Source organism: Ovis canadensis, chromosome 17, assembly GCF_042477335.2.
Source record: "Ovis canadensis isolate MfBH-ARS-UI-01 breed Bighorn chromosome 17, ARS-UI_OviCan_v2, whole genome shotgun sequence".
Taxonomy (NCBI): domain Eukaryota; kingdom Metazoa; phylum Chordata; class Mammalia; order Artiodactyla; family Bovidae; genus Ovis; species Ovis canadensis.
The window spans coordinates 73,939,599-73,955,096 of record NC_091261.1 but is presented as its reverse complement, the minus strand read 5'-3'; the positions used below and the strand labels follow the sequence as shown (position 1 = coordinate 73,955,096).

At 59.7% G+C, this 15,498-nt stretch overlaps 1 protein-coding gene across 2 annotated transcripts in view; it reads left to right on the top strand.

The window, feature by feature from the left end:
* The window catches only part of FAM222A (family with sequence similarity 222 member A), a 60,694-nt gene extending 46,401 nt beyond the window's left edge, over positions 1 to 14,293 (top strand). For both annotated transcript variants that reach the window (XM_069558241.1, XM_069558242.1), the window contains one exon: positions 11,690 to 14,293. In XM_069558241.1, the coding sequence (XP_069414342.1) occupies positions 11,690 to 13,020 (1,331 nt within the window). In that variant the 3' untranslated portion in view covers positions 13,021 to 14,293. The remainder of the gene's footprint in view (positions 1 to 11,689) is intronic.
* The last annotated feature ends 1,205 nt before the right edge of the window (positions 14,294 to 15,498 follow it).

The window sequence follows — 15,498 nt, the reverse complement described above, 5'->3', positions numbered from 1 at the left end:
TCTTCATTCTTTCTGGAGTTATTTCTCCACTGATCTCCAGTAGCATATTGGGCACCTACCAACCTGAGGAGTAAATAGTTGTAAATATAATGTAAATGATATGTGGATCGTTGTGAGTATGATGTCAATGCTATGAAAGCAGTTGCTAGTGTGCAGCAGATTCACCTTTTGCCTTTTGGAATTTCCAGTCCTCCGTTGAATCCTTGGATACAGAACCTGTGGATACGGAGGGCTGAGTGCATATTTATAAGGGCTATTAGTCTATAGTTATCCGGTCGGTAAGAAATGGTGACCCACTCCGGTATTCTTGCCTGGAAAATCCCATGGATGGAGGAGCCTGGTGGGCTGCAGTCCATGGGGTCGCTGAGGGTCGGACACGACTGAGCGACTTCCCTTTCACTTTTCACTTTCATGCATTGGAGAAGGAAATGGCAACCCACTCCAGTGTTCTTGCCTGGAGCATCCCAGGGACAGGGGAGCCTGGTGGGCTGCCGTCTCTGGGGTCGCACAGAGTCGGACACTACTGAAGCGACTTAGCAGCAGCAGCAGCAGCAAGATCCCCTAAAGGAGGAAATGGCAACCCACTCCAGCATTCTTGCCTGGGAAACCTCATGGACAGAGGAGCCTGGCGGGCTACAGTCCTTGGGGTCACAGAGAGTCAAACACAACTGAGTAACTAAACAGCAACGAATACTAGCCTCACAGAATTAGTTTACAAGTGTTCCCTCCGAGTCTCTTTTTAGAAGAGTTTGTGGGAAAACTGGCATTAATTCTTTAAATGTTCTGTAGAATACAGCAGTGAAGCCTGATCTAGGCCTGGGCTTTTTTCTGTGGGTGTTTTGGTTACTAGTTCACTCTCTCTCTTTATTATGGGTCTATAAGGACCTTGTATTAAGTCAGTTTTGGTAGTTTCTGTGTATCTAGGAATTGTTCATTTTATCTAAGTTATGATACTGTTACATTTCCTAAGGAACCTAAATTGATTAAATATTAAGGAATATAAATATATTCACAGAAAGGTAAATAAATGACCTCTATGGGGAAAAAAATTGTTTACATAATGATAGTTTGTAAAGACCAAAACAGACTTACGTCCTGTGCATGGACAGATATTCAATATGGAGAAGATTTGATCCAGTCCCTCCGTCCTAGCCATCCAGTGCGTAACCTGAAGACCTCCCATGGAAGCTGATAAAGAACAGAGGGTCAAGAACAACCCAGGTGCTCCTGATGAAGAAATGTAGGGGCCAGTTCTGCCGTGGCTTAGAGCTGAAGCTGTGCGACTAGCAAAGGGAAAGAGGGGACTGGAGGACGGGGCAGAGCGTCTGGAAGTGGACACGCAGGCCTTGCGGATCACGGGGGGGTGGGTAGGCATCGCCGGGACCGCTGGTTATCTGAATGGAGTGAATGACACTGGAGCCTTACCCAGCACTACACCAACAGAAACTCTGGGCAGACAAAAAAACCCACACCATGGGAAGCAGACAGTGGTAGCACCCAGGTCTGACCTGCAAGGCCCACTGGGGCAGTGGGCTGGGCTGGGGCAGGTCGGAGTGGCTGGCAACCGCCCGGCGTCTCCCCACCTCCTCCCAGCAGAGAGGCCGGAGAACAGCTGCTCCCCACCCCCCTCCTGGGCGGCCTCATTAGGGATTCTGCCGGTGCCACCAGCTAATTAGTGTCGCGTTAATTGAGCATTCAGAAGGCTGCCACCTCCAAGGGCAAGAGTGTCAGCAGCAGAGGGGAATGCAGATGTGGGCCGGCCGCTCCTGGTGGGCTGGGGCCAGGCCCTCTGCCTGGGGACCCCCCGACCCCCACCTCAACACAGATAACTGTCCACTTCCCGAGCTTTCAGGAAGAGGCAACAGGTAAAAACTGGGAGGGCATGAGAAAGAAACAGCATGCACTCAAGGCCCACGCGTGCTTAGGCACCCAGCACACCACCCCTCCTCCAGGAAAGCTGCCATCAGCCCCCGTCACAGTCACCAAGCATGAGGTCCACCGAGGGGACAGGTTTGCTGGGAGAGGGCGGGGGGTGTCCAGTGGCTCAACAGGAAGCTGCACTCGACTGCCCAGGGACCTGTGTCTGTCCAGTAGGTGCCCGGGCTCCTGCTGCAAAGCCTGGCTCGTGGGAGCAGGAATCCGGGGCTGGGGCCTGGCCTGGCCACCCACCTCCCCCACCTTGATGGGCAGGTACCGCATGCCTGCCAGGGCCGAGTACCCCGGGTGCACCCACCCCTTCGGCCCTGTACAGATGAGAAACTGAGGCTCTCACACCCAGCCGCTGCCCAAGGTCACACCCCATGAGAGGCCGAGCGGGGCGTCAGACAGCCACGGGCCTGCCTCCAGCCGGGGTCCCACTGCCCACCTCTCCCCAGTCTCAGTAGCACAGTCCCCCCGCCTCCACCCAGGTTCCCCCCACCTCCAACTTCTGGAAGGCAGGCTGCCACTGAGGTCTCCCTGTAGCCACATTAAACCCCACTCAAAGGGCTGCTTTTAATTGGCTTAATATACTCGTTAATAACTGCGTCTATTTAACACACCTGTAAAAGGCCCATAACATTAAGTTAATGGCAGCAACGGCCTGCCCGCACTGCCAGTCAGCCAGGCAGCCTTTCAAATTTCCCGACAAGGAGGGGCCCCAGGGGGCGGGGGGAGGGGCAGCGGCAGGAGCAGCCTAGGTCACAGAGGGGCCGCCTGTGTCTCTGTACATGGGATCCGGGCTCTGGCTGGCGGCTGCCCCTGCAGGCTCTCAGATACTCGCTGGAGCCCACACCATCATTCGTGCGATGCTCCCAGGGCACCTGCTGTGGTTCCAGGCTTTCTTTCAGGCATGAGGATGCTGAAAAAGAGCAGGGCCTGCCCTCAAAGGCCCCCAAATCCAGCCCAAGAGACAAGCCAACAGCTACAGCAGGCAGTGCAGGGGGCAGGCAGGGAAGGCTGCCTGGAGGAGGAGGCATCCCAGCTGAGCCCAAGAGGGGCAGAGTCAGCAGACCAGGGGGTAGGTGAAGACCAAACCTCTTCCTCTTCCTCGTGCATAATTCCGGCACCTACTGTGCGCCAGGCACCACATGGACCATTCCACTCCACCCCAGATTCCCCTTCCAGATCAGACCCTGGGGAGGCCTGGACATGGGGCACTTCTTCCCAGGGTGTGGGGCAGGGAGACAGACGCAAGATGAGCAGGCTGTCCGGGCCACCTGCATTAACCTGAGAGAACCCATCCAACAGTGGCGTCCACAATGCCCAGTGACTGACTGCAGGGGTCTGGGACATGGGTGCCCGTGGCTTGAGTCCTGGCTCACAGACCCTGGTCCACCAGAAGTCTCAGACTGGCGGCGGTGCAAGCCACAACCCACCCACTGGTGTGTGGTGTGTCCTGCTGGTGTCTGAACACTCTCAAAAGTGTTCCCCTCTGGGCGTGGCACACCTCCCCCACCTCACCTCGGTCCCTGCCCCTCTGGGGCCTCCAGCTCATTTGCAGTCCATCTGTCCGCCAGCGGTCAGCAGAAACGTGTAGAAATCTGCATCTGCACCCCCCGCCTGAAGCCCTGTTCTGTGAGCATCCCACTCTTCAGAAACACAGGACCTGCCTCCCAGGGCCTCCACGGGGCTGGCAGAAGAGTGAAGCCATGGGTGTTTGGGGCAATGCCTGGCCCAGAGGCGACCCTCCACAGTGGGGGCAGGTGGTCAGCATGTAGAGGAGATCGGGGGACACCGTGCAGTGGACCAGGGGTGGGGGGAGGGAGCGCAGGGCCATGGCCTAAATGCCACCCTGAGCAGCTCAGGCTTCATACCAACGGGGGCTCATGGGAGGGTCTTACATGGAGAGGCAGGCAGGCTTTAGTGAACTGCTCACCAACAACCAGGGCGCCCCCTGAGGGCAGGCGCCCTTGACAGTGCTGACCACAGCTCTCCAAGGTCAGTGACAGCAGTCTCATCCCCATTCTACACAAGAGCAAACTGAGGCTCAGAGAGGGGCAGCGGCCTGCCTAGGGTCACACAGCCAAGTGAGCATGGCAGGCCTGGATTTGACCGTGAGGCCTTCCCAGAAAGCGGCTGACCGCCCTCTGTGCTCCGCCCAGGAGCAGATGCTGGCCACCGACACAGGGATGCCAGGGAGCCCCAGGCTGCTCAACCCCCACCCCACCCCACCCCACCCGACCCTGCCGCCGTGGCAATTCCAGAAAAGCACAGACGAGAAGTGAAACGCCTCCTTCCCAGGCCAGGCACTGCTGGCATCCGGGGCTCTTTCCCTTGGTGTCTTGGTCCGACCCCCTTTGAGAGGGACAGGGGGAGGCAGACGGCCCCCCTCTGTGGCCTCTTTCCATGTCCCCGCTTCCCTGCCTTGTCAGAGCCCCCTGACACCCGAGCTCGGCGCACGGCGGGCGTCTCCTGGGCGCTCTGTCTCCCAGGGTGACCTCGTCTTGTTTCCCACCCCGGAGCCTCTGAGGGGTCATGTTAAAACCCTCCTCAGCTCACAGCCCTTCTCTGCTCCCAGCCTTCCCACGTGGAGCAAAGCCCGGACCCCCTCAGTGCCCCCCACGCCAAGGCCCTCCACGCACTCCCTGCCTCTCCGGTCCATCTCCTATGACCACGCCTCCAGCTCCGCTGCCCCACACGAGCCCATCTGCTCCCCAATCCGAGGCCATGCGGCTCACCCCCTCACCTCCTTCCACTCTCCTGAGGGGCCACTTAAATCAGGGAAACCTCACTGCTGACCGCTGTGTCCAGACCAGGCTCCCCGATCCCGTCTCTCTGCATCCCCCACGCCCAGCTGTCCCGGCTACTCTGTCTGTGTAGCAGGTCACCCCAAAGCCCAGAGGCCTCACACACCGTGTCATATGCTCAGACTATAGACAGGGCACGGTGGGGTGGGGTGTCTGTGCCGTGATGTCACTGGAGACAGGGTTGAGGGGAGGCAGCCCTGCTGAAGACCCAGGCCTGGGCTGGACTCTTCCGAAGGCCTGTTGTTCAGTAGCTTAGTCATGTCTGAGTATTTGCGACCCCATGGACTGCAGCACACCGGGTCTCCCTGGCCCTCACCATCTCCCGGAGTTTGCCTAAGTTCATGTCCACTGAGTCGGTGATGCCATCCAACCATCTCATCCTCTGCCTCTCTCTTCTCCTTCTGCCTGCAATCTTTCCCAACGTCAGAAGGCCTGCTCCTTCATAAATCGGGCGGTGGATGCCGGCTTTGGGGCACTGAGGCACCAAACGTGGCTTCTCCACGTGGCCTGAGCTTCCCAGACCAGGAATGGACATCCTGAGAGGCAGAGATCCACTGGATCTCCGGGTGGAAGCCAGATAGACCGTTAGGACTGAGCCAAGACACTCATCGGCACATTTCTGCCACCTTCATTCATTAAAATCAAGTTGCTTAGCTCGTGTTTAAGTGGAGGAAAGTTAGGCTCCAGTGCCCATGGGGAGAAGTGCCAAAGAACTGTGGGCGTGTTTTAAAACTACCGCACCAGGGGACTTCCCTGGCGGTCCCTGGTTAAGGCTCTGCGCTTCCAATGCAAGGGGGCACCGTTCGATCCCTGGTCAGAGGCTACTAAGATACTACTTGCCGCTCAGTATGGCCAAAATAAAATAATAATAAGAAGAAAAAATAATGTTGTTGAGAAATTGCCTGACTTAGAGTCCTGTAGAACTTCAGGTTAAACTACCTTTAAAAAAAAAAAAAAACCAACCACGTCTGCTGTCTCCTTCACGGGGGTGTTGCTGCCTGACACATACATTACTGTCTGTCTCCCTGAACGTGGGCTTCCCTCGTGGCTCAGCAGTAAAGAATCCACCTGTCAATGCAGGAGACCTGGGTTCAATCCCTGGGTCAGGAAGATCCCCTGGAGAAGGAAATGGCGACCCACTCCAATGTTCTTGCGTGGGAAATCCCATGGGCGGAGGAGCCTGGCGGGCTACATTCCACAGGGTCGCAAAGAGTGGGACACGACTAAGTGACGAAACCACCACCACTACCCCCCACTAGCTCCAAAAGGGAAAGCTCTTCAAGTCGCTTTGCCTGCTGCTCATCTCCAGGCCCAGGATGGTGCCTGCATGCAGGAGGCGCTTGGGAAATATCCGAGGCACGCCGGCCTGGGCAGGGGCTTGTCTCCACAGGGCTGTCTCTGGCTTCATTCCTCCCAAGACCCAACTCTCCCAAGGGCAGAGACTAGTGGGTAACAGGGGCTCCCAAGCTGGACAGGTTCCTTCTGGCTGACCACAGCCTTGTCGGGCATTCAGCAAGGCTTCCCTGAAGAGTGGACAGGCCAGCTCCAGGAGCCCTGTCTGCTGGGGGAGCAGGATGAGCCAAGGGTAGGCGGCATCTGCCTGCAGCCACACCAGGCAACCACCAAACCTTCGCCGGGGTCCCCAACACCCAGCTCAGGGAACCCAGGAAGGTAAGGCCTGCAGGGCCACAGGTCTCTTTCTCTGCCCCCTCCCCCCGGGCACGCAGCCCCGGCCAGAGCTCCCTTGGACACGTGCTCGCCTTTGGGTGGCCCTTCACCGTGTAGAAGCCCACTGCAGACAGCTGGCTTGGTTGGTTGCTTTGTGAGAGACCTTTTTGTGCCATGATATCTGTCAGAACAGGGCTGTGCCATGCCCCTGAATGCTAGTGGCTGGGCTCACCTCCAGGCGAGGGTCTGGAGCCTCTTCCTACAGGGGCTGGGAGGCCTGGCCTGGCCCGAGTGACCAGGAGCCCCCCGCCCCCAAGCCACAGCCACTGTGCTCTGCTTTGCAAGGCTGCATTTGAGGCCCCGGGTGGCTCAGGAGAAAGCCCTTCAAGAACAAGGTGTGAAGCAGTAGAGGCTGCGGATGCCAAGGCTCACAGGGCGCGGTGATCACGCCAGGTTTGCACAGGGTGGCTCTGGTCCATGGTCTCCCGACGGCGAGCACGTGTCTGGGGAGCTCTGCCTGGGGCCGCCTGCCCGGTCACGTGTCCTTGGACGGAACGCCTCCTGCCTCTCTGAGCCTCCAGGCTGACTTGATGGTCCCTCCTCAATACTGTCTGCCTCCCGAGTCTATGGAAGAGGACGGTGGGGTGGGGGGCATGGGGGGATCCTCCTGGGTCTCCCAGCCTCAGCTGGGGCCCGCCTTGGGGTTCAGGGGGAGGTGCCAACGTGGAAGCCGAGCCCCAGCTCTGCCCTCACCAGCTGTTTCGGAGAGGTCCTATTTCCTTCCTCTGTAAGATGGGGGCCCGGATCAGTTATCTACTGCTGTGTGGCAAGTCGCTCCAGAATGTAGTGGCTTAAAGCAGGGGTCCCTACCCTCCGGGATTTAATGCCTGATGATCGGAGGTGGAACTGATGATAATACTAGAAATACAGTGCACAATACATGTAATGAGCTCGAATCATCCCGAAACCATCCCCGCCCTCCCCCAGCCCTGTCCCAGTCCAGGGAAAACTTTTCTTTAAAACTGGTCCATGGTGCCAGAAAGGCTGAGGACCGCTGGCTTAAATGGGTCAGTCGTTATATACTGTCTCTCCTGGTTTCCGTGGATCAGGAGCCCCCTAGCTGGTAGCTCTGCTCAGTGTCTCTCGTGAGCCTGCGGGCAGTTGTCGCAGGGGCTCAGTCACCTGAAGGCCTGCCCTGGGCTGGAGGACTTGCCTCCCCAGGATGGTTCACATCGCTGCCGGGCCTCCCCGCAGGCTGCTCCCGTGTCCGCACGGGTGGAGCAAGTGATCCTGCCCTGGACGCCTCGCCCCTTCCCTTCACCGGTATCTCGCAGGTCACATGGGTCAGCCCCATTGGAAGTGGAAGAGCATGCATACCCTGAGGCGAGGACCACCTGGGTCTCGCGACAGGTCTTGGAAGCTGCCTGCCAAATGCCACAACTTGTCTGCTGCCTTATCTGTGAAATGGGACTGCCTCCCAACCACTGGGAGGTGGGTTGGGAACCCCAGGTGCTGCGAACAAGAGGTGCGGGGCAAAGCTGTAGGCCCGGAGCCTCGCACATACTAAGCGCTCACAGGAGACAGCCTCTCAGGTGCCACCGCCATCGGCTCCCACAAACGCTGGAGTGACCCCAACTGGCTGAGGGCCCTGCTGACCAGCGGGGGCCAGGCGGGCCCCTTCTATCCATGAATGGGAACGAGAAACAGGCATTGCCGGGTTTTTTTTTCGCCTCCTTCTTCTTAAGGTTTTAAACACCTAATTTATTCCATCCATTAGATAGATTTTGTAGATTTAATCATTTTCACAGTTGGTGGCTCATTGGATACTCAAGATAAACTCCAAATGAAAGTATAATGGTGAGGACAAATGAGTTTTCACACCACAATGGCAGAAACTTGCTTGGGAAGAGAGTTTAAGGGGAACAAAAATACATACAGATATCATTTTTTTCCCCCGGCAGCCGCTTTTGCTGACTATAGTAGGTTACCACAGTTAATTTCACCAGTTTTGTTCATCTGTAAAATTGCATAAAAGTGACATTTTTGTGCTCATTATAGCAACTGCTGATTTATGGCTGGTAAATGAAGAACTGGGCCCTTTTTTGTGGGACTCTCCGAGCGGCGCTAAGTGCCCATGAAATTGCTTGTATAATGTAGTTTAAATCCAATCTCAGAGAAAGATTCCCCCGTTGGCCAAAGTGACATTTCCATTCTCCACACCGAGTTTATTTTAGGCCACTTGTGGTGGGGGGAGGGGGGCGGTTGCCCCAGGCAGGGTCAGGATGGGGGACCTGGGTCAGCTCCACCCACCCAGCATTCATTGGGGCCACAGGGATGGGTGGGTACTGCCACCAGTCACCAGCCTCCTCCTTCCCCGCTGCCCTGCCCACCTCGGGGCAGAGGAGCAACGTCCTCCTGATACACGGTCTTCCTGCCCTGCCCCTCCCTGGCCTAGAACCTTCTGTGGCTGCCGGGGCCTTGGCCCAGAGCTCCTGGGGCAGCACAGCTGACCCCGCATCCAGGCAGTTCCTTGTGGTCGGGTTTCTGTCCTGGGCACCGCATCCCTGACTGGTACCCACGAGAGGCCATGAGACCCTCTCCCCAAGTTAGGACGACAGAACTCGTCTGCGGATGACCTGGCCAGTGTACCCTGGGGACAGAACCATCGGAAATTCCTGCCCCACGGTGAAGAGGGCCTGCTCGGGCCTGACGCCCTCCTGAGCTGCCCGGGGTGGGCTTTCCTCCCCGCACGCCTGCCCTGCACTTCTGCTCCTTCTCTGGTCCATCATTCCCATGGGGGCAGACCGCCTGGCCTCCGCACCTTTGCCCGTGTGACTTCTGCCTGGAATGCATTCCTCTCCTTCCTCACCCCTTCGGCCCTGCCCTAGCAGAGACACTCTTCTCTTCCAGAAAGCTGTCTCTGGAGCCCCCGGGGGTGAGGCTCCCCTGTGTCCCCACGCTCCCTGTGTGTCCCCATCATAGCACTCGGTTCGCTCAGATTGGCTGTGAGTCCTCAAGGGGGTCTGCCTGCCAATGTGGGAGACGTGGGTTTGATCCCTGGGTGGGGAAGATCCCCTGGGAGAAGGAAATGGCAGCCCACTCCAGTACTCTTGCCTGGAGGATCCCCTGGACAGAGGAGCCTGGCGGGCTACAGTCCACGGAGTCACACACAGTCAGACACGATTTAGCGACTGAGCACATAGGCTCACATCTCGAGGGTTGGGGGGAGGCTCAGGGAAGGTAGGATGTGGCAGGTCATCTTCCCGTGGGTGGGGAGGCGGTGGGGCTTGCACTCTGTCCCAGCCACGATGCCAGGCCCACCCATGCACATGCCCTGCCCCTTCCTCTCCCGGGAAGACCCTTGTGCCAGGCAGACAGGGAGGGTCATAACACATGTGGAGAGACCCACTTCTGCTGAGGCTCCGCCACTCGACTTATTAAACCTCACAGCAGCCAGGAGAAGCAGTGTTAGCAGCAGCATAAACCCATTTTGCAGGTGAGGAAACTGAGGCTCAGAGTGGTTAAACCCCTCCCTGCCCTTCCCCAAGACTCACTGCTGGGCTCCGGGGGATGCCCTTGGAGGGGGAGGAAGGCAGTGCGCCATGAGAACTTGTGGGGTCCTCCTCGCCCAAGGGCTCAGCCAAGTCTCGGTCTCCCAGCGCCTGCTCTGTGCTGCACCCCTTGGTGGGCCGCTTGGCACGGACGTTCCCCGAGGCCACCCTGCAGACCTGGCACAGTCATCCCCATTCCACAGGTGGGGAAACTGAGGCTTAACCAGACCAGCCACTTGTCCAGGACTACACAGCCCCACACAGGACTCCACCCAGGCTGCCAGCTCCAAAGCCCTGGGTCTCTCCACCCACCTCCTGCAGGCCCCTCGCTCCCCTCCCCACTGCAGAGAGTGTCACAGACAGCCCCTAGGGAGGTCTCAGGACCGGGAGGGTCTCTGGAGGGGACAAGGGGGTCTGCCTGCCGGCCACCTGCTTCCCCTGCTGCAGGAACCAGCTGTGCCCAGCAACAGTGGGGACAGCTGGCCTGTCACAGAGTATGCCCTTCAAGGAATCCCCTAGTGGTCCGGTGGTTAGTGCTTTCACTGCCGAGGGCCCGGGGTTCAATCCCTGGTCACAGAACTAAGACCCCACCTGCAGCACAGCATGGTCAAAAAAATTTTTTAAATTAAAAATAAAATAGCTCAGCTGGTAAAGAATCCGCCTGCAATACAGGAGAGCCGGATTTGATTCCTGGGTTGGGAAGATCTGCTGGAGAAGGAATAGGCTACCCTCTCTAGTATTCTTGGGCTTCCCTGGTGGCTCAGCTGGTAAAGAATCTGCCTGCAGTGCAGGAGACCTGGGTTCGATCCCAGGGTTAGGAAGATCTCCTGGAGAAGGGAAGGGCTACCCACTCCAGTACTCTGGCCTGGCAAATCCCATGGGCGGAGGAGCCTGGTGGGCTGCAGTCCATGGGGTCGCTAAGGGTTGGACATGACTGAGGGCCTTCACTTTCACTTTTCACTTTCTATGGGGTCGCACAGAGTCGGACACGACTGAAGCGACTTAGCAGCAGAGCAACTTAGCACACAGGCACGCACACCAGAAATGACACAAACGCCACTAGCAGTAGGAAGGACGAGCAGGCGGGTGTGTCCCGCAGTCACACTCCAATATCTCGAGGCCATGAGAAGGGACAGGCCCTGCCCCCACAGCTCCCCAGATGAACCTGGAAAAGTAACCTCGAGTGGGAGAGACCCGAGAGTGTGTGATCCCTGCTCACCTGTGCTGACACCAGGAGCGGTCAGGAGTCTGGAGGGCCTTCCCCTTGGTCCCCTTGCTGTGGTTCCTGTCTGAGGGCAGGCGCAGGGGTTGCTCTGCGGACTGACCACCTACCCCCCCCTCCCCCAACCTGAGCGTCACACGAGTGTGTTCTGTGTGTGAAAGTGCAGTAAGTCTGTGATGCATGCAGTTTCCTTGACATACTTTACGCTGTGATGCAAAGCTTAAAAGTTTAGAAGGGGGGACTTGCCTGGAGGTCCAGTGCTTTAAGACTCTATGATGCCAACTGCAGGGGCCCTGGGTTCGATCCCTGGTCGGGGAACTAAGATTCCACATGCCACACAGGCATGGCCCAATTTTTTTTTTTCTTTTTAATTTAAAAAATTTGAATGAATGAAGGAGCAAGTGAGGGGCTGGGAAAAGCAAGGGAGGCGCGGCTGGGAGCCCTTCCAGGGAGCTGTAGGGGGTGCGGCCTGTGGGCTAGCCTTCACCTGTGCGTCCTCCCCTCCCCGTGTCCCCCTGCAGGCGAGACGGTGGCCAGCTCCATGCATTCCTCCCGCTACCCGAGCCCGGCGGAGCTGGACGCCTACGCCGAGAAAGTGGCCAACAGCCCGCTCTCCATCAAGATCTTCCCCACCAACATCCGCGTGCCCCAGCACAAGCACCTCAGCCGCACAGTCAACGGCTATGACACCAGCGGCCAGCGCTACAGCCCCTACCCGGCGCACACCGCCGGGTACCAGGGCCTGCTGGCCATCGTCAAGGCCGCCGTCTCCTCCTCCTCCAGCGCGGCCGCGCCCGCCGGGCCCGCCAAGAGCGTGCTCAAGAGCGCCGAGGGCAAGCGGACCAAGCTGTCGCCGGCCGCCGTGCAGGTGGGCGTCGCGCCCTACCCGGCGCCCAGCACGCTGGGGCCCCTGGCCTACCCCAAGCCGCCCGAGGCGCCCGCCGCGCCGCCCGGCCTGCCCGCGGCCGCGGCCCCCGCCGCCGCCGTCATCCCCCTGCCCGGCCGCGGCCTGCCCCTGCCGCCCTCCAACCTGCCCTCCATCCACAGCCTCCTCTACCAGCTCCACCAGCAGTGCCAGGCCCCCGGCGCCGCGCCCGCCGCCTGCCAGGCCGTGCCCGGGCCCCCGCCCAGCCCGGCCAAGCACGGCCCGGTGCCCGGCTTCCCCCGCACGGCCTACTCGGCCACGGCCGGCCCGCCCGAGTGCCGGAAGGGCGCCGAGCTGGGCCAGGGGAGCACGCCCGCGGCCTTGACGTTGGCCGGGGCCGCCAAGCCCGCGGGCTACGCGGACGGCGGCCTGGATTACCTGCTGTGGCCCCAGAAGCCGCCCCCGCCGCCGCCCCCCCAGCCCCTGCGGGCCTACGGCGGCGGCGCGCTGGCCAGCAAGTCCCCCGAGGCCTGCGGGGGGCGGGCGTACGAGCGGGCCAGCGGGTCGCCCCTCAACTGCGGCGTGGGGCTGCCCGCCAGCTTCGCCGTGGGCCAGTACTTCGCCGCCCCCTGGAACAGCGTGCTGGTGACCCCCACCAGCGACTGCTACAACCCCGCGGCAGCGGCGGCGGCGGCGGCGGCGGCGGCGGCGGCGGCAGCGGCGGCGGCCGCTGGGACCGAGCTGGGGCCGGGGGCCGCCCGGGAGCTGGCGGGGCCCCCGGCCGAGACCCTCTCGGGCCTGCCCAGCAAGAGCGTGTGCAACACGGCTGTGCTCAGCAGCAGCCTGCAGTCGCTGGAGTATCTCATCAACGACATCCGGCCGCCCTGCATCAAGGAGCGTATGCTGGGCAAGGGCTACGAGACGGTGGCTGTGCCCCGGCTGCTAGACCACCAGCACGCCCACATCCGCCTGCCCGTCTACAGATAAGGCCGGCCCGGCACACGCACGGACCGACGGGCAGGGCGCCGAGGAGGCGGGGGTGGGCAGGGAGAGGCAGGCTGCAGAACAGGGTGGGCGGCACGCGGGACGGTGGGGATGGGGGACAGCCCGGCCCCGAGTGCCCCCCTGATGCCCACAGGAAAGCCAGGTTGGCGACCCGCCAGCTGCCGCCGATGGGGAGTTGGCCAGGTGACCTCTCGCTCACGACGCCCCTCCCCACCATCGACTGCCCCAGCCCGGCCCCGGGGAGGCCTAGGGGCAGCCACCCTCCATCCCAGGTCCATGCCTCCCTCCATCCAAGCTGGCGGAGGCCGGGAGAGAACAGAAGCGGTTCTTCCCGGCTGTCCAGGAGAGGCGCTCAGGCCGCAGTGGGGCCCAGGAAGAAATGTGATGGTCTGGGGGCGGGGGTGCAATCGGAGCAGGCCCCTCCCCTGGGCTTAGCTCCTCCCTCTTGAGGTCCCAGTCTCCAGGAGAAAGAGCAGCGGGGGCCCACAGCGCCTCCCTCGCACTGCCCATTCCCAGTGAAGACCAAGACTACAAGAGGCTCCGGGGAATGCTGGTCCCCCTGGTCCTCCCCTTCTACACCCTCTTCCCCTCCCTATCATGCCTTCCCCACACAGAATCCCATCTCCATTCTCCAAATCCTGGACCACCACCTTCTCCCTTCCCACCAGGACCTATTATGGGGGGGAGGGGGGTGCTGCCGGGCACAGTTGTGCAGGTTGTGTACTGCACAAGGGCAAACGCATCCGAGGAGACGGCATTTGCATCCTAGACGTGTGTGTTTATGACAGCAAATTTTCTGAACCTCGAGGAAGGGGCGGCATTGACCTATTCGCACAAAGGCGCCATAGGGGCTAACAGTGTCAGAGGGCTCAGACCCTGCTTCCTTCAGGGGTCCTCCCAGGAGCCAGTGCCAGGGCAACCTGCTGGTTTTAACTGGGAGATCCAATCCACTCCCTTTTCCTGCAAGCCACCCTCCAAGGCCTGCCCCACACCGCTTGGGAGGGGGGATCAGGCAGTCTTGGGGGGGACCCCCATTAAGTCCCTAAGGCCCAATTTCCCCGAGTCCTGGCCCCTCTGGCACTCTGGAAGCGGTACTGTATCTCTCTCCAAGGCCTGTTCAAGCACTAAGTGCATTTACGAATCTCTGAGAATGTTTTTTTTTATATACTAAAATTGACCATTATATTCTACTGTGAGAAGTACGGTCTGCACTATATTGTTTTAAAAACGAAGAGAAAGAAAAAAAAAAGGAAAACACAGATGGTGTCTCAGCTGTGGGATTGTTTCGTTAAGCTCTTATGTTTGTTCTTCTTCCTTCCTCTACCGCCCCCAACCCTTCCCCCGCCAGGAGTAAATCGGGCTGTCTTCTCCCCTGACGGGGCTCGGAGCCCTGGGGAGCAGGCGGGGAGCCTTCCGGCACCCCCTCTGCTGGGCCACTTTATAGGCGATGTTTCATTTGCTCCCCTAGGTCTTCTGACCCTGTTAACGTGTCAGCCACTCGGCAGGGCCAGGGACTGGTCCATAGGGCAGCCAAGACAGAGACTAGCCCAGCCCCTCTGGCTCATTCCCTGAGGGGTATGGAGGGGGTCTGGGGTTGGTGTCCCCCTTACGTCACTAAATCACCCCCCCCTCAGTGCCTGGCACCCTCTGTGCATCCTCTTAAGCAGTGTGGCTTGGGGACAGGCCAAAGTGGTTGAGCAGCGGCCATCTCCCTGGCCAGCCCCAGCACATACACACCCCATGCCCCGGGGGCCTGGGGCTGTCCAGGAGACCTCCCTTGCCCCAGGGTGCTCAGCGTGTATCAGGCACTTACTGGGCATTTTCCTATATACAGCATCTCTTGGGAGCCTCGCCACTGCTTGTAAGGTGTGCTGTGCTAAGTCGCTTCAGTGGTGTCTCTCTGTTGTGACCCCCTGGTCTGTAGCCCGCCAGGCTCCTCTGTCCATGAGGATTCTCCAGGCAAGAATACTGGAGTGGGTGGCCATGCCCTCCTCCGGGGATCTTCCCCACCCAGGGACGTCTTAAGTCAACTGCACTGGCAGGTGTGTTCTTTACCACTAGCGCCACCTGGGAAGGAACCTTGTAAGGTAGGGGTGTTCTAGAGGAAGAAGCCGAGGCTCAGAGATGGGAGGTGACCTGCCTGAGGTCACACAACAAGTCTGCGGAAAGCTGGGGTTCAAACGCCACAGCATAGACTCTTGTTCACATCCTGTCCCCTTCTTCCTCCCTGACCTGCTGGCCCAGTGTCTGAACAGAGGGGAATGGGGGGTGTCACCAGTCTGATTCAGGCCTGCCCTCTCATGCATGGAGCCCCATCTGGGTGCCTGGCATGGCAAGGTTCAGGGAAGAAGAGGGAGAGAGGGGACACCCTGGATGTGACCTTGCAGTGGGGACATCCACCTCCTAAGGCCAGGCCCCAGAGCCTGGCAGCACACGGAGGTTTCGAGAAGAGGCTGTGTC